The sequence below is a fragment of the Vanessa cardui genome, chromosome 20 (genome assembly GCF_905220365.1).
Source record: "Vanessa cardui chromosome 20, ilVanCard2.1, whole genome shotgun sequence".
NCBI lineage: Eukaryota > Metazoa > Arthropoda > Insecta > Lepidoptera > Nymphalidae > Vanessa > Vanessa cardui.
The window spans coordinates 5,114,035-5,140,534 of record NC_061142.1 but is presented as its reverse complement, the minus strand read 5'-3'; the positions used below and the strand labels follow the sequence as shown (position 1 = coordinate 5,140,534).

At 33.8% G+C, this 26,500-nt stretch overlaps 1 protein-coding gene across 4 annotated transcripts in view; it reads left to right on the top strand.

Annotated features, from left to right (window-relative positions):
* LOC124538182 (ETS-like protein pointed) overlaps positions 1–25,202 on the top strand; it is a 126,412-nt gene extending 101,210 nt beyond the window's left edge. For 3 of the 4 annotated variants that reach the window (XM_047115140.1, XM_047115144.1, XM_047115143.1), the window contains 6 exons: positions 153–281; positions 20,156–20,413; positions 21,694–21,852; positions 22,344–22,462; positions 22,800–22,957; positions 23,560–25,202. In XM_047115140.1, the coding sequence (XP_046971096.1) occupies positions 153–281; positions 20,156–20,413; positions 21,694–21,852; positions 22,344–22,462; positions 22,800–22,957; positions 23,560–23,623 (887 nt within the window). In that variant the 3' untranslated portion in view covers positions 23,624–25,202. The remainder of the gene's footprint in view (positions 1–152; positions 282–20,155; positions 20,414–21,693; positions 21,853–22,343; positions 22,463–22,799; positions 22,958–23,559) is intronic. The other variant, XM_047115141.1, reaches the window with a different exon arrangement.
* Positions 25,203–26,500: the final 1,298 nt, after the last annotated feature.

The following is a 26,500-nucleotide window of genomic DNA, read 5'->3' as shown; positions in this document are numbered from 1 at the left end:
GTGGTTTGCGGACTTTGTTTTATAATATGTAGTGATTGAGTTACATTAATTGTATGCTAATATATATGTCTTAATAATATATTTATTGTAGTGTAAAATACGTATTGTTTTATTTAATTAGTTTACTGTGTAACATTAAGCTTATTTTATAGATGTGGAAAAGGAGCGTTCTCTACTCGCGAACGTCCCGCCAAATATGTATGAAAGCAACGTTTGCTTGCCCGAGCTGACGGATTACATCCCTCCGCCGGCACATCACTACAACAACAACAACAACACTGGTAAGTTATAATATTTTAAAAGTTTAGGTTTGAAAACAACAACATGTTATACAACAACACTGGTAAGTTTTTTTTATTTTTATGTCTCACTTTACAAACTATCTTCTATACTAAGTGTATGTGTATTAAGACGTTATAACATTTAAAATCTGAAACAAATCTTGTCAGGTATTTTATTCTTTATTTTATTTATATAAAGAAAAAATAATTATTGAAATAAAGATCTGATGAGTAACATGAATGCTATCGTAATTATGGTTGGCGATTATGACAAAGCCTTTAATATTTTATTATATTTAATGACATTTTTATATAACATATCTATTATTATATTTTAATGACTGATATATTTTCCTTCTTCGAATAAATAGCTTTTATTTATTCAATACATACGAAATCGGTTTAGCTAAAAAATTAAATAAGCTAAAATCAAAATTATTCAAACGTAAAGCTTTTCTTAAGACGATTAGATTATTATATCGTCAACTAAACCTTGCGTCGTGGGAAACACAATTATAAAGCGCTAATTAGTTAATTACTATAACCCGAAATTCTGATCATATAATCTCAGTCATTATCTATAGTGAGATAAGAGAGTATTTATCTAAGCGATATAGCTCTCATTAAAGTACCATTCACGATAACTTAACAATTATGAACTAGTTACGACCCCCGTAAACGATAACACTGCTATAAAACATGCTTTGTAAATGTTACTATTGATATGGGTACCATGCTTTATGGGTGTAGAGCTTTAATTACAACATAGGATTTAAAATTGATATGTGAAAAAATATCGATTTTTATCAAAACAGGAGCTTTATAAAAAAGGAAATTGACTCGGTCGAAATATCGATATCGATAATTGGCATTATCGATTATAATCGATAATGACAATTATAAAGGCCTAACAAATGCATTTTATATACAGAATCAATAGAATCTCGCTATTTATAGACCAGAGATATGAATCAAAATTATATAATCTTGCAAGTCCTGCGTATTTTCAGGAATAAAGGCCATTTCCATTTGATATAAAAAGCACTTTTATTGCGCAGTAAATCATAGCGCGGGATGTTTTGACTGCGTCGGCACCGCGAACGCTACTGAAATAATAAATTAACGAAGAGACACGAAGCCCTCTTCAGTTAGCACGGGTGGTCTGCGCATTACAACTGGTAAACACGGTGACGGCCTGCTACACATCTATCATTTTTAAAAAGAACACCATATAAATAACCAGGAATCTTTTAAAAGGTTTTATTTCATAAATCGCAGTAATCATATAAATATTGAATCAAATATTACGACGCAAATTTATAGTAAGGATTCTTGTTTTGGTATTTGTCAATACAAAAAATTAACCGTCGTTGAATTGAGCTTTCGCTAAAGTAGTTGAATTACTTTCTTATTTATCTTCTTAAGTATGTGTATGTATGATATATGTTAGTGAAAATAGTTATAAAAAAAATTCGAAATCGAATTATATTGGTAGTAAACATAGGCGATTATAATTTGGTATTGCGGAGCATCACACATATTATAGTTCCAGTCGGGCGGGCGCGTGAGGCAAACCGCGACCTTGGCGCAGTTTTTCCGCTCTCTTTCAGCCGATCCGAGGTCCATCGTCTTGTAGTACATGTGTCATCTTTACCGTTTTCATAACGAACTCACACTACCGTAACGTGTTAAATATGCAATATTAAGTTTTATTTCACACTTTTGCTTTTTTATCTGTTACTCTCAAACATTACAATTTTATTTTTCACATACGTACACACAAAGCGACTTAATGATAATATATATGTATGTTCATACATCGATCATAAAAATGTTTACCTTCGAATATGTAGCAATGACTGTTTTATCAAAGAAAGTAACACCGCGCCTGTCAACAAATAAAACTGAGATGAAACATCTTTTCTTTAGATGTCTCTGTTATTGTGTTAATTATATTATTTCTAAATATTACGCTATTAGTGGGTCTGCTTTAAGAGTCACTCTTTGATGTTGGACGTCCACGAACTTTATGCGAACATGATACTTAAGCTTGTTCATTAAGTGTTCTGTTACAAATATATAAACCATGACCAATCTCTCAACGCCTTTGTTTTCTATTATTTTTAGAATAATATTTAACACTCCGTGTTTAATAGAAATAAGGTAGTAATAAAACAAATTTAGATACATATATAACGAACATGCTCGTATTTGTAACTTATGATTTGTCTAGCTTGATTAATAGTAATTGAAAAACAAAAATCAATACTGAAACAGTGGAAATTATGAACATTTTCAAATTAGTTAAAATAGTATTGATTTGAAAAAGATATAAAATATATTTATTCATGATTATTGCTATGATGCAGTGCTATATTTAGTGCCCAAATTAATTGGCATAGTGAACGAACTTGACATTAAAACCGTATAAAAAATTCGCAACAACTTAACGTAAGATTATAAAATTGAGTGTTTTAAAAATAAATACCAATTTGATATGAAAAATAAATTGTCTGTTTGTAAGAATGATGTGTCGTTCGGGTTACAGCGATTGTTTGAAGGTGAAGTTGAACCCCTACCACTGTACCGTCTCTCACCACTAAGGACGGCTAGTGCAGTCTTCAGCCACACTCTGTGTTCACTGCTCTTTATTTTCTTTTAAACAATTTAACACTTAGTTGCGTTACTCTTGTTCGTATAGTGTTACGTTTCGCTTGGTTCGATTACGAAAACATTTACAATTTTTTTTTTTAATTCGATACAATTTAATGTTTTTTTTCCTTAAGATATATTTTCAATTAATTTCCTATTTCGATATTTGTCAAATTTTTACGAAGTGTTCAAACATCGGTCGTTCGACTGTTTAAAGTGTTCGTGTACAAATATGGGAGAACTTGATTCCGGTTAAGATATGTTCTTACACCCGAGCTCTCGTGTCAGGGACTCTACTGAGCTGGAATCTCTCATGGTGTGGCGTGGTGAGTCCTTACCAAACATCACTGCAAAATGTACGTATACTCCTTAGTAACGTTCATAGTTTTTTCACCAATTAAGAATATTTGATATTTTAATTACAATAAATAAACTCATGCTTCTGTTATGTTGACATGTAGTCTCGCAGTTAACAATAATAATTCTCTCGTCTTAATAAGATATTTTGTAACAGTTATTTCCAAAGTAATTACAACCTGCAAATGCATATTAATTTACCCCTGAAACATATGTATTTTATCGCCCAATCGAATGAAAAGTGCCACAAGGCTAACATATCGATGTTAATCCGCGAGGCATTTCGTGTCCTCGCACCAACTCGAGCGTTGAAAAGTAATGCAAGTGGGCCGACAACGCGAAGGTTAGTGTACAAAATGGCGTATACTGAATATTTAGCAATTGCAGTATATTAAAAAGGCGCGTGGCATACGGCGTATGTGCGCAACTCGGACTATGTGCGCAATGTGCGCGCATCCGCGCTGTCGCAAGGCGATCGCAGTGCACATCCTCGCGTTGCGTACTCGCCGCTAATCGCCGGATGTGCGCCTCGGAACACCCTTACGAAATTTCTTACTGCAAAAGGCCTAGTTCTATTAATTTCATGGTCATAATAAGAGCCCTGCGCTAAGTGCAGAGTTATTAACATTGCACAACTATGAGTAACAATCGAGCCCTCGGTATACATCCCTTCCATTATAAATAACCAAATAGTCCTCATGTCACGCGATAGTATGATTTATCTAGCACTAAAGCATGCACATAACCTACCAGTAGACGCATTTTCGGATTTCAGGCACTTGCCAAACATCCGGTGCGAGTAACCAAACCTGTTATGCATCTCTTTTAATGAAGCCGTATCTAGTACGATTAAAAGAAATACCACCATTGAAATGTTTCTTCATTCATAAAGCTGTTAACCGTTCAGGAATTAATGAGCGCATAATTAACCGCATCTCATCATTAAACCCTCGCATATCAGACATAAATCACGACTCATCCTTATTAGCGAGTTTATGAGCTACGTGGCTCTGTTTGACCAATCATTTTAATTTATTTCCATAAATGATATGGGCAGTTAATCTAGCGTTGACGCCTCGTATCCTGCGTAGAGGTGATATATAAGCGAACTGCGTAGTTTCACTTCGCATTTACTATGCAATTTATAGATTTTTCTTGAAACAAAATTTCAGTTATCAAAGACAAAACATTCAAAAAGTATTTCGTCATTCGAGTAAAATCATAACGTTGCTTTTAGTTCTGATTATAAGGTATTGGGCGCGTATACAAGATATGATTTCATAGAAATTATATTACTAACTTCTTTCCTTAGAGGTTACTTTTTAAAAAAGAATTTTGGTAGGTACATATTTTAATTAAATGTTTTCTTGTGTACAGTTCTTTGTATCATCGTCAATATCAAAAAGATCTTGCATTCATTCTAACGTTAGAGTTTGTTTGTTTAATATAATCTCACTTTACAATCGTAGTATAAAAACTTATATACGAATAGAAAACGCGTATTTGTATTCCCCATTTACCCACTTACCAAAGACCTTCAATGCGAGAACACGTGCCCCTTTCAGAGATCAATAATTCAATATCATTTACGTGGCACAGAAACTTCAGTCTGTAGTGTGGACAGGGAAAATATTGAGCTTTCTAAGATATCAATAAAAAGATACGTGTCGTTTCGAGCGGCCACATCCGGCAGCCATTGTACTTCAACCCGCTTCCGGTGCAACCCGATACACACTCGTGCGCACGTGCGGGACCTTTACAAATTTCGAATTACGAAAATCAGCGCAAAGGATGTTAGAACAAGCGCACTGCTAGGTAAACGAAATACACGAAACAATATTAAAAATCTAATTTAAGAATATATTAAGAGTGCAAATTTAGAAACACGGAAGTTATTTATTAAGTGTAGTAAGGCTTATTCAATATATGTAAATACCTTAGGACGATTAACGGTCAAAAAACTTAGAATTACAAGCTACGGTCACTCCACCCAGACCTTCGGAATTGGGAGATACTTACTTGTAATTAGTTTTCAATGTAGATCAATATATGTATTTACCAATCATCATTTATAATAAACAAATATACGTAACATTAAGATAGTAATTTTTTATTTAAGACAATAGTATTTATAATAACATAAGTCACCTTAAGTCATTCGTCTTTTAAAAATATAAAAATAAACCTCACGCTATTAGGCAGGTCCCACACAGTACATAATATAATAATCCTTATTTTAATATGGCGTAAAAAGACATAATACATACTTAGAAACCCAGGTAAGATCTAAAGAATTAACCCCGAGGGTTGGCGCAGTAAAAGAGCAAGGGGTGCGCTCTTTCGACGTCTGTTTTTATATCGTTGAACGCCGTCCTTAAGGGGCCTTGTCCTTCAATAAAATCTTAACAAGGACTTGCGAAGTACCAGTACAATGAGGCCATTCTTCAGCATTCACCTATTTTAGACGTCCTTGATTCTATCCCGAACTGATTCGATTGATATTCCAAATATTCGAATAATGGGGTTACCCCTTGACCCTGTGTTCAGTCACAAAAGCATTTAATATTCAAAAGTGATTCTTATCGTCGCCATTTTATTTTATTTTCGTTCAAATTGTATGCACCGCTCAGATAACGTTTCATGGCTAATAAAAGTTTTATATCGTTTTAAATAAATTCAGTATGTGAACTAAAAAACTAACATATATCTCAAAGATAACATATTTAAATTTATTTTTTTGTGTGTCGAAGCCTATCTATTTTAAATTTGTTATGCATGCGTACTGTAATTAAAAACAAATAAAAAAAACAACTATTGTTCCATTACAATTTTGTACAATTGTTATTAACGATTAAATAATTTTTCCTATTTTGAAATAACACATGTATACTCCAGATAAAATATATTTTAATTATAAAACAATAGAACGTTGGTGCGATTCTTGGTATTTGTAGATAACGAATTATCGCCGCGCCATTGAGTACGTTTCGGTTTAGCGAGACTGGCGGGCTCGTTGTTACTGATAGTTATTTTGTATGCAAATAAGTGCATTTCCACTACGCCTTAGTATAATTAGAAAATATTATATTTTAGGTCATTGACAACAATAATCTTTTCATTAGCTTCGTTACTAGAAATCATGTCGAACCATCAATTTTGAAATGTCTGAAGCACAAGATTATGGATTCGGATTACTTTTTTCGATCCATTCAAGGGATTAAAAAATCAAATCCTTATTCACAGGTGCACTTCTTTGAAACATAAGTAGCCTTTGTTCACGAATTTCGCATCTTAACGCACCTTCGATTCTGACGTCTTAATAAAGGTGTGGGAATTATCGAGTGAAGGAGTTTTAGCAAATGTGATGCATTCGAAGGGCGTTCACGAGTATCTGCAATATAAGCGTCGTGTTACAGCACGGCTTCAGGCGCCGACAAAGCCCGCCGGCGGCGACTTTGAAGTGCCGAATTCAATTAATTGCCTTATTTGCGGCCCTCTCTACTCCAATTGTACGAATCCCCCACAAAAACAAATATTTGATGAGACTTCATTATCCGTTATTAGGTAGCACTGATTTTAACTCTTCGATCAGTTCAGTGAATCAACGTCTTAACGTTAAGAAAAATGTCGTTTTTTTTAATATGTACTACCAATGATATACATATAAGTAATTGTCTACTCGGTACAAACTAATAATTATACTATGAAAGTACACCACGCTGCAAAAAAAAGGTTAACAGATGACAATCCATGGAAAAAATGTAGTGTTTATATTTAAATGTCAATATCTTATCTGTGGGGCGAGTGCGGCGCGGGGACGGAGCGGACGCCGTGGGCGCTGTCCTTCGCAACCGGCCCTGCGATAGCACGCTGCTGTCAGAATTGTGTCCAGCCTTTGACACGGGTCATCTCCATTGTTGTACTTTCTTATCATTGACAAACTCAAAGCTTAACTTTCATATCGACTACTAGGATCCCTCATAACAATAGATATAAAATGCCTTAAATATATTTATTTCTAAAATATTTAATATTCTTGCAATAACTAAGATTACTTCTCAAATTTTATTAAAAAATAATATAGAATAATATGTCACAATCATAATGTTCTGAGAAATTGTTCTGAATTTAAACGTGTATAAATGTCGTATCTCACACTTCGTACGATCTCGTCATACGATGGAGGCCAAGAGAAATAAATTATTTGAACCGGAAGTGACGTCCCGGGCGTGCTCCAATTTAAAACACCACTCCGCAACGTTGTCAGAAGCTATACTGTTGTTCCTCATTTGAAAAAAAAAAACTCATAATAGCCGTCTTCAAAGACTCAATTTGCTTTTAAAATATACCTTTATCTATAATTACGGATAAAAAATACATAAATTTGTCATCATCAGGAATAACTGAGCGTGTCCCTAAAATCGCAGGAAACGATGCTAACCTTAGACCCGTACTAATAGCAAACATAAAAATTGAATTTCAAATCAGAACTTAATCGATTTCGTGTATTCGTCTCCACCGGATGCGCTGTGCTTTTTAATTAGTGCAAAGGTTAGAATAATAAAAAAAAAAACATCTTTTGTGCTGTCAGCCTCTGCAAGAATTGTCGATATTCGTTGTAATTTATGCTGTATTCGACGTGTTCCGTACATTGGTATTAAAAAGCAGTATTGGCGTCGCGTTGACAGCTCTGAATGAAGTGGTCTCGGGCAGCTGTATAAATTTATGGACTGTTTTTCAGTGTTTTATCTAAAAAAGATTGTTTATCGTGTACTTCCGTCGCCTGCCGCGGCTGATACGCTCACTAGCGCTTTATTGTTTACACTTAATGTAATTCAAAGCAGGGAATTCCTCGGTAAATTGTATTTTTAAATTTAAACGCCGCCACTGGAATGACTTTGTGCATATCGATAGCCCACGGTATTTTAATATTACTTTGCCTTTTGCGATCGATATTACGCTGATGCCATACGTAATTCGCCTCTTTTCTGATGCCGCCTATGCTGGTTCCTAGTAAAATATGGCTAATGAATAGACAAACGACACAATACAATGTATATCTACTAGATCTTTTATTTATGCATACTATGTATGACCTAAATATAATAAAGACAGCATTCCAATACAACATTGAAATAACTCTAGCTAGAAATATGTAAAGTTTTAATTTCCTTGTAAAAGCATAGACAATACGATTATGTCAGATGAGCAAAGACAATATCCCGCGTGTGTTTATTTCCGCGGCCCATTTATTCAAATATCGAAAACTCATTTCCAGCGCCATTTCCTCGCCGTGCGTCCCTCGCTAATTGAATCTCGGTTGTGTTTTACCGCCTTGGCTCTCCCGATGCGCTGAAGTCGCTCCAGCTCTTTGCAGTGATACAAAACTCACTATAGAAGGGTATAATATGATAATGGAATACAGAACGCTATCGACATTGCACTTTTCGTCTGAATTTTAACTAACGCCTATATATACCTACGTTTTACTTTTCAAGTTATGATTCTAGAGTTTGTGTATTTAGCATTCTTTATTAAAAAACTGTTAATAAAATATGAGATAATCTAAAGAAATGAATAAAAATAAAATCATTAATTCAAAATGCGTGCAACACAAAACAACAGTTAAAGAAATAAAAAAATCGGATCGGATCTTTCGTTGAGCCGAAAACGCTTCCTCCGGTAGACAATGGCCCCCAATATCCGGCAGTACACGTGCTCAGGTGTCTATTATCCTGGAATATTCCAGTCCCCTTCCCATTGTGACCTTTTTAGACCCACCCCTGTAACTTGACCCGGTTCCGAGCGCCGCCTCCAGCCCGTGTCCTCCCACCGAATCAAATTCGCCTCTCATCTTGATATCAGAAAGTAATACTAAACATCTGTCTCAATTCTTACCTGCTATTGTAAACATCCTGCACTTAAAACCAATATGCCTTATGGAGGGTAAATAATAATTTCTACGTAGCAAAAACGAACTAAGATCTGAATTAAACCGTTTCCCAAGTCGGCTATCAAACAATAGGAATCAACGACAAGGTCGTGTATGCGTCATAAGTCATAATCATTATACGTAATTACGTTTTACGTCGTCTCTGTCAAACGAATTACCTTAACAATTCAGATTTAAATTGTTTTTTTTTTTATTTAACAAAAAAGTATCACTGTTTTATAGTTTCATTAATAATCGTATGAATTTGACCTTAATTTTTTTATAGAATTTGATACGTTCTATTTTTAAAAAATGTTTTAAAGTTAAGTAAAATGATATCAGAAAGATTTGGTGTTGGAATGACTACGATTGGTTTTTCGCACAATTACTATGCGTGAACGTCTACGACAAATGGGTCATATTTAAATTTTAAACATGTCTCGCTAAAACAAAAACCTTGTATCGTTAGCTGAAGCGTGTAATTAAACGGAGTAGTTTCTTTTTACCTTTTAAAACCGTTTTAAACTTCTGTGTGACTATTTATGTTTGTTATGCCACTTAACTATTTTAATTACCGACATATAAATATATTAGTTAGCTAATACTATTTTCCTTAAATGATAAGCGAGAGGGAAAATGCCTCGTAAACTATGTTACCTTGTTTGTTATTAATTAACAACTTGCAGATTGTATGCACGGCACATGTGACACAATCGTATAGGGCATGTAGTTTTCATAGGCAATGGTTAGTTTCACGTAGGTGTTAGTTAATTTTCACGAGTCTACGGGCGGTTAGCAAAAAATCAACGGTCGCGCAACAGTTGGTCGCTGTAGCAGGTGGCATGGCAGGTCGCGGTGTGCTTTGTCGCTCGTGTGCCCTCGGCCTGCGTCGGCTATGCTCGGCCGACTTCGTCCCCGCTCGGCACATTTTCCGCGGCCGCCCTCTCTCTATCCGCCCGAAACCGAAAGCTCAGTTGGCAATTAGACGCCAAGCGGTGCGGTGCTACGGAGATTTTCTCGGGTCCCTAACACTTTAAATCGTATCGTAGCTATACCGGAACTTCAACTTTAAGTGCGAATTTTTTAAAGTTCTTTCGTATCGTATCGTATAATATAAATACAGCAATATTTAATAAATCAACTCTTTTCTAATAAAAATAAATTAGAAAAATATTTTGAAAGAATAATAATAGTAAATAAAGTAAATTGAAATAGTGATCGAGTGCAATGAAGTTATAGAGTGTAGTGAGAGCGGGCGGTGTGCAGCCGCCATGCTGCTAGTAGAGCCGCGCGAAGCCGCCGGGCCTCCGTGCGCGGCGCCTCTTCACCCTATGTCCACCCTCACCAAACTCAATTTCACGGACTACAGTGTTAAAGTGAAACCTTACGACACAGTCGAGCAAACGGACAATAGGTTAAGTTATGAACAAGCGCTAAGTGCGGCGAGGTTAGGCTACGAACAATCGGTGGGCTCCGGCTCCAACAAGCTACATTATGGTGATCAGAACAGGCTCTCGTTCGACCCCTCCGTGGATAACATCTGCGCTGACCCGTCCTACGTGCTGCCTGCAGGTTAGTCTACCTCGCTTATCTTTCTAGATATCAAGATGCATAATAATTTTATAGTAAGGTCCAAGCCTGTCCAGCGATTAAACTTTATAATTTTGAAAACAAAAACACTTTATAAAATAACAAATAAACAACCTAAATAACTTACTTATATATACGTCTTCAAACGAAAGAAATAAGTAATATTTAAAGTTTTTATTACGAATGTATTTTAACAATTATTGTTTTATTTAATTAATAAGTAAATAAGGACAAATGCAATTCGATATCATGCGCGCTTTATTTATTTTCCTTCCAACAAGTTAGATATATTAAAATCAGTATACGATTCTTAATTATTTAAAATATATTTTTGCTATATGTACAAATATTAATATTTGCGTATAAAAAATGTTGTGTCTAACTTTTATATAAAGACACAACATATATAGATTTATTTAAAGATAAAACTGAAAATAAATGCCTTTTATTTATTTTAATTTTTTTTATGGAGAACAAGAAATGATAATTTAGTATCTACGAGTATGTTAACAAGACGAACGGGCTTCATTGAGAACTCTTCAGTCAGGCCGGAAGTACTTTCGCCGCCATGTTGGATCCGGCGGCGCGGGCGCACCTCGCCGCACTTCCGCCGCGTGACGCGCATAAAAAAGCTTCGCAGTATTGTCACACAGCTTACATTTGCATATATAGATTACGTGAATATAATGTGAACGATTCATCTGCATTTTAATATCTATCCATCAATACGTAAGCTAAAAAAAACTTCATTAAGTATTCAATAGAGGCCCCTGGCTATCTTAAGGACATTTGATGACTATCTAGGACTGACATTTTGAAATTAAATATGTAGCTTGTTTTAGATAAACAGTTTTATTGCCATAAAAAAAAAGAAACATTCGAATCAATTTCTATAATATTAACAATTTTATTATGTGTAATAAATTAACTTATAAAATCAAGGCGGTAAATTATTTCCGTGCGAAATACAGGAGTTAAAAATTAAAAAATAAAATTTAAATGAATATTTATAACGCATGGGATATAATCGATATAATCGTTTTAAACTTGTCTTTATCGATTACAATCGGATACAAACAAATAATAACGGACCAGGTCGCTCACCTTTCAGTAATAGGTTCCTTCCTTTTACAGTCTGTCGCGAATCTTATTCGATAATCAAGTTGACGTGACCGTAATGACGAATACAAATCGAATATTTTGTAATCCGTAGCCGTTAGCTCGTATCCATCGAAGGCCTTATAAAGTGGTCGAACGATCATTGACATCATAAATTCAATCATATTGTAAAATTATATATCCCATAATTTGATACAAACATACATAAAAATCGATCATCATTCGTTTTAATTCGATATTAATATTGCTACTAGTAAAATCGATTTTATATCTCATATCTATAGCTCAGACATTTGTATAATTTTGTCGAATGTAACGGAAATATTGGTTGTCTATATATAAAAATGATGACTAATTCGTCTCTAAACTAATTTTCTCACATTTTAAACCGACAAATTATTAAAATTTATTATATGTATTATCAGTTCATTTAATTTATAAACTATTTTGATCGTATATTATATTTATTTACAATAACAATTTTTAATTTTTATTATTAAAGCATAGCAAAACTTATTAAAAATTAAAAGAAGACGTATTATAAATATGTTTTAAAATTAAAGCTTAATGTGCATATAAGCGATCAATGCACTCCCGCATGGGACGGTCGAAGTCATTACGTGCAAATTGTTAACGATCTACCGGCGTTATAGTTAGTAGTCTATAAAGATTGTGTTAGAAACACCTGTCTAACGCAGTCCACACAGCTGTTGCATATGACCTGCGAACAACGACTTTGACCTTAAAGATGCCACTGAAAATCAACTACGAACAACAGTGGTTGCTAAATTACATTGAACACCAAACCCACGACAGTTAATTAAAATATTTCAATAATTAACGATAATTATTAATTACAAACTCGTTCTAAGCAACTAAACTTTAAAGATAAATGTGTTATATATTTTTTTTTCCTTATAAACGCATACATGGAACGTATCTATAATTTTATTTTGCTGTTCCACGTATTTTTATGTTATTTACTACATCACTCCACGAAATACTTTTAATAATTATGTGTCTAATCAATAATCGTGACCTTACAAACATTCAATACATTTAATAATGTTTGCATTTTCAGAAATAGCTCGAACTAATGTTATTTCATCGTGTTAAGACATTTACAGCTGATGTCTAAAACAAAATACAAACATACCAATGTAATCCGGATATTGTATGCTATCCCCACGTGCCACGTCACGGTGACGTCATGTTCATTCATCAACATGGCCACTTCCGGCGCGCCTGCACCAACTTGAAATCGCCTTCCGCCATACCATACATTAGTAGTTAGTTTTTCTTAGAGCTATGGTGAAATTAGATGTCGATATCTCGTTTACAGCTATTAATATATATGTCATGTTGCTTGAAATAATTTTATCAATTTAATTCAATATGTTATGCTATACTTCGATCTACGTGTATAATCTCCAGTTGCGCTTGTATCGTATATTTATTAAATATATTTGTCATAGGAAATATTTCTATAAGCATTAACATCGCTCAATACAAATCCATGAGCCTGTATTTACATGTAGATGTAATTTTACATTAGATTACTTTTGAAATGTTTTAAGTAAAGCGGAAATAATATGAAATTAATATTCGAAGCGCGAAACTTGTTTAACAATATAATGGTAACAATAAAAATCTCGCGTGTCGCCAATAAAGGGATTATTTCACGGTGTCGCTGAGACGTCACGTATCGCATTGATGAGCCTCTTCCGTCCCCATAGCGCCACTACATCCTGTTAGCTACTTGACTCTAGATATTGTCCTGTCATAATAACTATCAAACACGTAATACACACTCAAGAAACATCTTTTTGAAACTGAGACGAGTGCCTTTCTCACATTTGCAAAGATCGTCTTTCAAAGCTTTTTAACAACATATCTCTCATGAGAATTTGTTAAGCTCTTTCATGTAAAACGATATTACGAAAACAGTAACTATACGTTTTCGCACTATTGGGCTAAAGCTAATAACTATGGCGAGGTGATATGTTAGGTGAAAGAAAAATGCAGTAGAAAGTTGTTTTTTCTGATCAAGAGATCAAGTGAATTACAGATTATAATTATATGTTTTTAATTGACGTGGGATTAGGAGTTTATTTCACAAGAATGTAAACTTTATCGAGATAAACAGACTTATCAATCATCCCCCTCACGCATCCCCAACACATACTAAGTATTCATTAACATTATCAGAGGTATTTGAAAATTCATAACAATTAACGTCTTTTGGAATTATAATATGGATGTATTATCCTTCTTTACTTCAAGTTCTTTATAATTGTTATAAATAAGTCGGTTTTAAATTTTTTAAGCGGATTTACGGGAAGCCTAAATCGAAATCTGTTTTAAATTTAACCGGCTTTCAACCGATTAAAATTATAACAATAACTTTAATGGCTTCCCTTATGTCGGCCATGGCGTATATGACGGTCAATGTTTACAGTGTAACAGGTCGCGCCCCCCATATGCGTTTTTGTAACGACTGTCGGCGCGTGCGCAGGTGGCCGCACACCTGCCTCGCCAACAACTAATTCTCTCAGACCTGCCATAGAACTTAGAACACTACATTGTACTTTATGACATTTATTGCATGATTAAACAATTTAAAATCAAATTATGCAAATTAAGACACTCTAATGTTTTTTGGTCATCCATACAATTTGTTATATATTTAAATATTTTTGTATCAGCTTTTAGTACCAAAATTTTTGAAATTTAAGTTTAATAACATATATATTAATTATTATTTCTGGAACAAAATCGCCCTCTCTCTAATAATAATAATGATTAATGATTAAAATCTTTACTAGTATTAAACGTGCAACTACCGACGTAGCAAACCTTCTGAGAGTTATGATTAATATTTTACCGCGTGACCTCTAGTGCTATTTATAGTCTATGGCTTATAGTCTAGACAATGTAATAGCTCAGTAAATGCCGAGTGCTTTTGAGCTTTTATTGAACTATGATTGGATTTCTAGGAATCGTATTCGCCAACTCTATGCGCATGCGCAACAATTTATTAAAAACATTTTCTGACACACAATAAAAAATAAACAGTAAATGTCTCCAAAGATTTATTGATTGAACTTTATTGGCGACTTGTTTTTGTTGTGGTAAATCTAATTCAACATCTGCTAGGACGGTTTGTTTATAAATTACACTAACAAAATGCTCTGCCGGATATCAACGCATGCCCGGTAATATTTTGATTAAAAAAAAAACCTTATCACCGATCATTTTATTTTTATGTAAAATATAGTTTTAGTGCAGTCTTGTAAAAAAACGCGTTTAAATATATGCGCGTGTTGTACGCGATTTTATAGGTCATAAATATCGGATCTGGTAGGAGGTGATTTCACCGAGACGCGTCCCGAAAGAACGATTGAAACGTTCGAATATTTTTTTACTAAATTTTACCAATGTCATTAGATAATAATTATTTTATTAAAACGCCTTAATACATAACATTAATGTTATTATCACAATGGTGCTTTTACACCTACACAACCAAACGCCCTGACATTGATACACAGTTTGTCTCGTTAAAAAACCGACGCTAGACAACCGATTGAATATAATGAACAAAGTTATGAATTTTCATTATTCTCGAATGTAAAAATATACGTACTATTTAGATATGATAGAGCGACCACGTGACAAAGCGGCCGGCGTCGGCTGGACATTAATATATTTAACACTTCCTGCCGACCGATGCTCCAATTTTGTATTTGATTTAAAATCTGTACGATGACAGCAATTTCCTCCGATTTTTTATATACGTGTCACTTTCCCACGTTATTTTTTCTTATTTATAATATAACCGAGCTATTCCTTATGTAACAATCATGTCATTCGACAAATTATTTCTATGCACCTGCTCTCATTCTTAAATTAAAATAAGAGGACATTATTTTTTTATACATTTCGTCACAATAAATACATATATACTTCTTAAAAATAATTTTGTTGTAATGAAATTCTACATTCGTATCGCGTATTGATCCTGAAAAATATTGAAACTTTATTTTCACTACATCTAAGTACGTTTTACAAATAAACAGTTCAAATATTTAATAAAGCAATAACAAGGCTCTTCTAAATCGTAATTCGCTATCATTAATATTTTCTTTGTCATATTTTTTTTAAATCAGTAGTAATAACACTGTTAAATAAATCAATTATTGCAAAATATTTGAGAATGTTCTCAAATATAGGTATATCAATATCTATAATCTGTTGCTGGAATTAATTACTAGTAATAATTTCGTTAGCAACTTTTAATTTATTTTATTTTACATACCTATTCCAATTACGAAGAAAATCTATGTAAGTATTATATATATGTCTACAATAAATGTAGTGATTTGGTAAATTATTACAGTTAATTAACGAAAACAGAACATCAAAATAGCGCAGCATACGGGTGACACGGAGCTGTCACCGGGCGCTCACCTGCGGCAGCCATTGCTTCTAAATTTAAAAAATCATATTTCAACTTCCGCTCCCAAATTGGAATTGGCGCGGCGAACTCATTCGTGGAGAATTCTAATATAGTTTATGTTGAAAACAAAAACAATAATATTCGTTAATATTTTGATTTACGCAATGTTAGTGGAAAACTTAGGTTAGGTAGCTACCTACCTACACTGTTTCAATTAGGAACTTAGACATTTTATTACAATTAGGTACAATAGTTTCTTCATTTGTTACGAAGTAATAGAAATTAGTTTCAATATATATCCATACATGGTATACATGAAACACAAAAATAAGTATAATGTGTCATATTTAGATGTAACACTGTACCAGCTCTGCAGTTGACACCACACCATATGGCCATTAGCGCGTGCGCTCCCAAAAAAAACTATCTGAAAAATATTTTCGCGGGTCTCAAATTTCATTGACGAAAAAATATATGAAAAAAGTTGATGACATGCCTTGCAGCTGCCGGGGCCTCTAAAGTTACCATATGTAGGTATATAGGTACATATGTTATGTAGGTACCTACATATATGGAACTCCATTAAGTACTTGTAAGTCAAATACAAAAGTTTCATCTAGTCTCTAAAACTCATGCGTATTGTAATAATAAAAGACGTGACCAAAAATCGATAAATTTTATATGAAAAGTGATATCTAAAAGAGTATTTTTTTTTATTAAAATAAAACTTCACTACGAATACAGTCTGCTTAATATACCAAAATCTTGTAAATACTTGAAGGCTTTGTGTAGAGGTGCTCTAAGCAGAACAGCGTCGTATCATTGCCAGCGTTCCGCGCCAATGGTTGCGAGTGGCGCGACCTTTCGACCCGGCGAGTGAGGCGTGGCCGCGCTCGATTGGTCGCCCCGCCCCGCGCGCACGCCTCTCGAGATCGCTCCGAATTTGTCTCATACATCTGATCATCTCGCAACTCGCTTCCAATCATTGCATCGTAGAATCAATAAGCTCGTTACGACCTTCAATTGCCTTCAGTTTTATATCGCTAATGAATGCGGAAAAATGTAATTGGCCAGTCGGAGGCTTCCTGGAAACTCCCGATAAGAATCGTCTTGTTTTATTTTTAATTAGTAGGTAAATTCTAATTTAGATATAAAATAATATATTGCAATGTAAATAATACCATCGTCTTTTATTTTAGAAAAAAAAATATGAAGACTTATTTTGCGGCATTGGAGTTCAAATAAAAAGGAATTCCATTTTTAAAAAAATCCTCGCGTGTAATTTGTCGGGGACGCTGTAGAGCCGTAGAGCGTTCGTGTCTAAGGTCACTCCCGCGGTGCTGTTTTCGGGATAGTGATGTTTTGTACGATTTATAGCGACAGCGGTGACGACTGAAGGGAATTGTAATGAGCCGACACCGCTTCATTAAAATACTTCTATTTGTCCGTGTGACACCAACCGGTGATTTGTTTACGCGCCTTTGTTCTTTTTGAGCAAAACAATCACTCTTCGTGTGACATTTAGTAAAAAGTTTACGTTTATTTTAGATTTTATGGCTTTCTTTAGTGGTTTTTTTCAATTGACTTATTTAAACTATGTTTCTTTACATTCATTGTAGCTTTGCAATTGTTTCGCTTAGGATAGACTCCGAGGTAGGTAAACTAGACTAAAAGTATTGGAAATTTCCATGATTATGTAAACCTATGTCACATTATAGTTATTCACTTTAGATTTCAAGTAAATTCATACATTCCACAAAGTATACATACCTAGATCCTAAATAAAAATCAGAAATAGTTTTACTTAGATAGGTATTTAGTAAGCGTTGTTTCGACCTCTAGGTACATTGGAAATACAAGTCAACCGAAAGACCTATTCTGTTTAAACATTTTCTTTTAGATTTAAATTAAGTTTTGTACCAGTGCATTTAATATAATATAAAAACCGTTCCAAATTTTGCATTATATAAGTATACTCTAGTAATTAAAAAAAAAACATATTGAATCATTTATTTTTAATGAATAAACTTAAGCCAATCTTTGATTCAACAAATAATTACTAAGTATATCTATCTACATAGTTTATAAGTTAAGAAGAGGTTACTTTAAATGTTTATGGCTTGTTATTGATATTAGATCTCCAGGTTTTTATTTAAGAAAATAATTAAAACTCAAGCCTTCTCTATGCGAAAGATAATAAATATAAAGGAGAAATTAATTCTAATATAAACACCATATATTCATGAACGCTTATAACCGGGAACGTAATTATTTTTCACATTATTATCTTTCTTTAAAATTTGATGTTGACTCCTTAGTCCAGGAATAGGAAGGACATTCAAAGTAAGTGTTACTTTAAGGCAGTTCTATCAGACATGCAATTATTGTAGCATTTTGGCATTGAGACAACCTTTTACTTCTGTCACATAGATGCTAGGTAATATATTAAAACAACGCATAAAGGGAACTGGACTTTGTAAAATAGCAGAGGCCCGAAAAACTGCATTGTCTATAGCCAGGCTCTGTAATACATATGTTGACTCGGGTCATCGTCCTCTAATCCCTCGATTTCCTACAACATACAAATAGTTTTGCACAAACACAACACTGTACATGTTACACGAAGTACGAACAGTAAATATGACATGCGTGACCGCTGACCGGTGACCAGTGGCTGAGTAATGTTTAATAAATTATGATCCTTGTTGCGTATACCATAAAGGCCAGAGTTCATTAACTTGTTGTCTTATTGTAACGATAAAAAGTGGTATATCACGCACAATGAACACAAATTAACTTGACCTCTGGTACGAGTGTGATTTTTTGGCTGTTTTATTTTTAGTACTTTAAACGAGAAAAAGTTTTGTAGACGCCCGGACATGAATAATTATGGCTTCCTATAAGTTTTGTTTTAGATTTTTCATTTTGCAATATTTACTGATTCATCAAATACTTACGATATTTATTTTTCCTCGAGATTTACGTACATTTATATCCACTGGTTTTATAAGAGTCGTATCTACATGCAGATAACTAAATAAAATGTACAGATATTAATAGGAATTCAATAAATAACATAAATCTGTTTTAGATTAATAAAATTAGCACTTTCAAAAAAACAGTTAAAAATCGCGATGTGGTAACATGTATGTGTCGGGCGTGTGAGGCGGCGGGGGGCAGGGTCCGGCGCACGCGCAGAACAAAGGGCGTGCCGTGAACCGCGACCGTCGCGCCTCGATACTCGCGCTGCGTCTGCCGCACACGCCCGATGCCATGTCCTGATTTTTGGCTTTTGATTTTTTTTTTTTTTGTATAAAAATCTAAGCCTTATTATCAAACATTTTTTGGTTCCATCATTGTAATATTGTAAGCATTTATAAAAAAGAGGGTATGCTTTACCAACAGATCAAAAGAAATAGACGGATCATACCTATGCTTAATCCAGAGACCCGATTTAATTAAGGCATTCATCGCATTAAGGATGCACAATATTTTAAATTTGCATACGCACCTTTAAAATCTAAACGTTTCTTATTATCTACAGCCTCTGTTTTGTAACAGTGTTACAAAACTTTTGTCGTCTTCGTTTGAATGACAAATACCTACCTAATTGAATAAAAGTGGTAAAAATTTTAAGATTCACATGAACCGTAATAAATTCTACATTATCCTAACTTTGGACATCGTTCTTGTTCAGTTCATATTTATTTCAGCATAAGATATGTTGTTAAAATGATCTTCTTAAAACAATCATTATTTTTACAGGCGGCTACACAACAGGTGGCCCTCGTGAGACCAACACATACTACACCGAGGCGAGCGGTGGTGCGCCCGCACCGCCCGCGCCTGCGCCCGCTGCCACCTCCCCCCTCGACGAGTACTACCAGCCGGAGTACCCGCCACCGGCGCCCTCGCAACCCTACCTCGACGACTACTACCATCACGCGCACGCACACACACAGCCCTTGGTTACACACGAGCATAAGTACCAGCCTCACGCGTATACCAAGCCTTACCCAAGAAGTAAGTTTAACATCCACTCGACCTGATTAAATTATGAAAAATCTATGAATTCCATGAGAACATTTTAACTTCTACAGAAGAATATTTATGAACTTCTAGGTAATTAGTACCTAATGTAGAGACGACAATTTTTAGCTACGTAATCAGGCAATTAATAAACATCGACAAAATGGGAACGTACATCCTGTTGCGTTTGAATTAATACTTTTTATCTAGCGCTGCCAATATCCCGGAATAACTTGAACCGCTTACATTCTCTCAATCTAATACCATTTACTGATCGTAGAACATTCTTAACTTTTTTATACGAGTAGGGAATACATACAGCCACAAATGGCAACAGTATAACATTCCTTATCACATAATTGTATGCAAAAAAGCTAAGTGACGAAGGCTGTTATTAAAAAAAATATATAAGTACTATACACAACAACAAAGAGTTTACGTCATTCCGTTAGAATATAAGGCTTCGTAAAATTTTATCATCTATCGATCAAATTCGTGATAGATACTACTTAAATAGATCGGAAACTATCTAATATTTTATATTTACAGTTTCAATTGCCTAAAGTAATTCCGCCATTGCTTCCTTCCATCGATTTTAACACTTAAATTACTGAAAGGAAGTAAAAGTAGACATCCGCTTCATTTAAATACGTAATTATTATACATTAACAAATATTAAATGTACTTAAATTTAATTTTAATGTTCAATATATTTTAAAATGATTGCCTCAATTCATTCGATTTATATCGTAATTGGTCTTATTGAAAAAAAAGTACTGCTGATGACACTGTTTTTAAAATTGTGACTTTCCTCTTCGCCAACCATCCTTTGCATTTATTGCGGTACAAATGTGGACTATTGTTATATACTTTTTTATTCGGTCAAGTCATTTCGTTGGGTTTATCTACTTAATATTGAATTTATTTATTTGTCGCCTAAGGATTCAGTGTCGTTTTAGATGGTCATCAGATGGTTAAGCATTAAAAAGTATCGTATATCCTTCCCTGGGGAAAATAATCTTATTTTCCCCAGGCAAGGATATAAGCAGAATTTTTGAGAAAATACTTTGAGAGTATCTACTCTCAAAAATTCTGCGAAATTAAACTAACTATCGACACATAAAATTTAAACTCATAAATAAAATAAATATTTATATTGGTGATCATGGTTAATTAGTTCGACTTTTGGTATAATTGTATACTAAGTTATTATTAGCTATATATTTAGTTTGATTTTACAATCGCAATACTAATAATGATATGAATGATTGCAGCAGCGGGTGGGAGGTACGGCGCGGGCGGTGAAGTCTACGGCGAAGGCTACGCGACGGAATACGGCGGCTGCGCGGAGTGGAGCGAGTGGCCGGGCGAGCAGCACGCGCTGCTACCTCAGGACAAACTGCCCTACCCGGCCTCTGGGCCCTGCTTCACTGGTATGTTACATTCGAAACATTACTTAAGCTTTAGATATTAGAATTAACAATACACTCATATACAGGATGTTGATTCATTGATTGCCATGTGTCAGGCAAAAAAGTAGCCTATGTCCTTTCTTAGAGTCATCAAATTTGCTTCATAGGACATTTCATCAAATTCGGTTCAGCGGTTTGATCGTGAAAGAGCGACAGTCAGACAGACAGACAAAGATACTTTCAAATTTGTAATTTTAATAAAGATTACTTAATTACTTGCGACTTCACTTCTAAGTATTGTTTTGAAATGATTGTGTGATTGTTTAAGTTGTCTTCCTTCGAATGTCAAATCAATGATGAAAGAAAGAGAGGAATCTGTGTTTATCTATATTATATTTGTAATTTGTATTACTTACTAAGAATAAATTTAATTGATATATTTCAATAAATCAGCTCAGATAATATAAACAATGTCCAGTACATCGTAAAGCAAGTGTGTACTATCTGTACAGGTTCAGGACCGATCCAGCTGTGGCAGTTCCTACTGGAGCTTCTCACCGACAGGAGCTGCCAAGGGTTCATCTCGTGGACCGGCGACGGCTGGGAGTTCAAACTCACAGACCCCGATGAGGTACAATACATTCTTAACCCCTTTATTAATATAATACCTCATGTAGGTAATATTTTTGATTCAAAATGTCTTCCTGAACTTACCTACTTATTTAAGTCTTAGTCTTTCATTATTTAAGTCTGCAATATACTTAAGAATTAAGCGATCTTATAAACAAAACAACAAATATCTAAAAATATGAAACAAAAAATCAATTTTATACAAAAATATCCTAATACAAATATATACATAATATGTTATTTATTTACAATTTCGTCCTTGCAATTTTCCTCCTTCCTTCTGATAGTGCATAATGTAGTTTCACTTCGAAATGTGTTATAAAATTCGATATTTCCAGGTCGCCCGACGTTGGGGCATCCGCAAGAACAAGCCCAAGATGAACTATGAGAAACTGTCGCGTGGCCTGCGCTACTACTACGACAAGAACATCATCCACAAGACGGCCGGCAAGCGTTACGTGTACCGCTTCGTTTGCGACCTGCAGAGCTTGCTTGGGTAACTATCTATTGCATATTCGTTTTTTAAATTCTGACAGTTTTTTTTTTTTATTCTGGAAGATGATATGTGGTAACTTGAACTAAATCTTAACCAATAACTACGGTTTAGAAGGAAGGGCACGCAAATATGCGAGTCGTGGCTAAAAAAAGCATTCCCGGCATTGTACAGTCAGAATAAGAAAACTTTCGTCAGTTGTCAAATTCATTCCTTTATCAAGTCTTAAACTCTTAGTACCTTTTGAATCTAAACATCAAATCATTGCGACGCAATATGTCATTCTTGATCGGTAAAGCAGATTATTGCTCATACTGAGCACACGAAAATAGATCTTATGGTTAACCTTATCTTACCCCGACTGTACTTAAAGTATCTCCAGCGGACTGCTTTTATTTACACTACATTACAAGCTTTAAAAATCAAAATATCTAATCGTTACAGTGTTGAATACATTTAATATTAAAATTATATTTTGGACTTCCATATTCAAATATTAATAACAACATCAATTTCAGTGTTGACGTTATACCTGAATAATAAATATACAATGTTTTTAATAATTGTAAATTTTGCATACTAAATATTGTTTTTATTTGTTTCAGTATATCACCAGAGCAACTGCACGCAATGTATGAGCCTAAAATGGAAAAGAAAGACGACGACTGAACCCAAATCTAGACGATTGTTTCACCAGTCACATTCACATCTAGTAAATAAAAAAACGGATTTTATGAATAAACTTTCGTTTCATGCAAATTTATATTCTTTCAAAGCTTCAATATGCCACGGTATCATATCATACATATTTAATTTATTGCCATATTAAAAAAAAATTAAAGCGCAATACATTTTGTTACTTTTGTTTTTGCTTTTAAACGAAAATATTTAAAAAAAAATAATGCAACTATATAACTGCAACAACGATCATTAATTAGGATTTTACTAATACTAAGCGTTTACACCGTATATTTTCGTTTTCATTATCGTTATGAATATCATATAAATGTCGGATTTGATCTCATGCACATCCACCAGTGGGATTTATTTACTTACTAATGAGTATGACGTGGTTCTTTCATACACCATACATAATTTTAAGTACCAGATTTAACCAACGGTGCCTTAACACATACAGACTGTTGTTGATTTTGTATTTCTAAATAAATTAATATTGATCCGATTATATGATAAATGTACACGCCAGTATTAAAAGGCACTACATACAGACATAATGTTTTATCTTTTTATAATTTTTACATTTCGCTGAAACCAAGTGTATTAATTAAAACAAATGCATTCTGAAAATTTATAGATATTTATGAATTAGTAAAAATATAGCATTGTTCATATACTCATATAAATTATTCTAAATACAAATAATTTCGGCTTTATATACATTTTCTCGACAGTGTTGCTACTCGTTCAGATTTCTCAAAAAAATATGAGAAATCGTCTTCTTACATAGTCTACATAGTAAAATACTGCTATCAATTTTATAATACTGTAAATATAAGTTAATTTTGTTACTTTATAAAAATAATTAGGTATTATATTATAATAGGAAATAAGTGTTGTATGTTTGATTCGCAAATTGTTGCAATATGCGGTTAAATTAATGCATTGTTAGAATGATGAAGGACATGAAAAATCTATTTAGTTCACATAAGTCCAAAGATTATAAAAATCTACATGAGTGCCCACCAATTGGAAAATAAATACTGTGAAATCACCAAAGGGACTTCTCTTTGATAAAATAAACATATAAATTAATTAAATAACCTTTATAATAAACGCGGCCTGTGAATTCATAAGGAAAGTATAGCAACACCGGGTGACATCAACTTGTCGCTGATCTCGTGGTAAGGGATTGTAATGTCTTACTAGTTATGAAATTAATTAGTTGTATTATTTTCAATTTTTATAGCTCCTAGCATACACCGAAGATATTTCGATAAGTTTTATTTTGTAAAGTATTACTCCTCCATCAATATTATACTCATGAAAATATCAGTTCTCTCTTAGTACTAGGTGCTAGATATTGTAATATAATGATCCCCTCAAATGTCTTCCCCGATTTGATAAAGTTCTTACGATGAATGTAATTGATTTTAAGAGGAATTATTAAATTTTCTGTATGATGTTGATAAATAAATGTTCGTGTATCAGCCAAATTGATGTACCTACCTATCAATGTTGTATGTATTGATGGAAGATATAAAATTAAATATATATATTTACGAAATTATTTGTTGTTTCTTTTTCATTGCCAAATGTTTACAGTTGAAATGGCCTTGGGTAAAATCTAAGGTCGGTACTTCACCGGCAGCGATTGCTTAAAAAGTTACAATCTACAACTATCTTTTGAGCTTTAGCTTACAGCCGAGTCACTTGTTTTTGCAATACCCGTCGAAAGCCCCATGTTTGTCATGGTAATATTGATTCGATAATGTTATTTCCGCTAAAATGGTTGAAGAAACGATATTGGTGTCTGATCTATTTTAAAATCGGCGGAATTTGCAAGGTTTCATTGTAATGCTGTCTTTAAACTGAAATCTAATTAGAGAAATGACGAGCTTTTTAACCACGTAGCTAATATTATTTAAAAAAAAATGTCTAAATGTCTAGATCGACTTCTTAAGATAGTTAACCTACGTAGGTTTACGTTTATAATAAGTTAATACTATAAGTATTATAATAAGTATTTTAATACTTTTTATAACAGAAAATGCTGTTATAGCGTTAAGTCCGCCCTTTGTACTTGTTTTTGTGCAATAAAGAATAATAAAAAAAAAAAACAAACGTACTTACCCTTCAAGAGCATCTTCAACGGGGTTAAAACTGAGAATCCCACTCACCAGTTATTTTACCAATATTATATGCCATATAGCAATTAGTACTCGTACTTTATATAATATTGTTTTTGGTAAAATGAGCACAAAATATCTTATATATACTCACTCTATACTCACGCACACATTTTCAATGAATACTATTTTTATTTCTGAATACAATTTTATTAACATCTTTGGTCTCCAGTTAGTTCCACCCCAATAGTATATACTTATGCAGATACATTACACAATGGCAAAAACTTCTTGTTGTCATAACAACCCACTATGTATTACTACTCCCAAAATAATTAGCCGGGATCAGATTGTAAGCATAATTTTGGCTAACCTATCAAGTAAAAAAAACACCAAACAATGTACGACATTATAAAAACAGCACCTGATCCGTGGACCAGGCCTTGTAATACAATGAACACAAACTTTCAACCAAAACTAAGAAAATTTTGTGTCAGAAATAAAAAAAAATCTTACACCTCAATGATGTACCTACAATGCCACTAACAAAAGTCCACAAGAGCTACACCAAAATTTTGAGAAGGATGACTATAGATGCTCAACTGTAGCTGTCAATATAAAACGAATTATGTGTGTCTTTTTTTACCAGAAAGAAGCTGACCATGCTTTGAGAATGGCAAAGAAGTCAGGAACTCTCGGGGCAGCTTGGTCATAGTTCAACATCGATTCAGCACAGCAG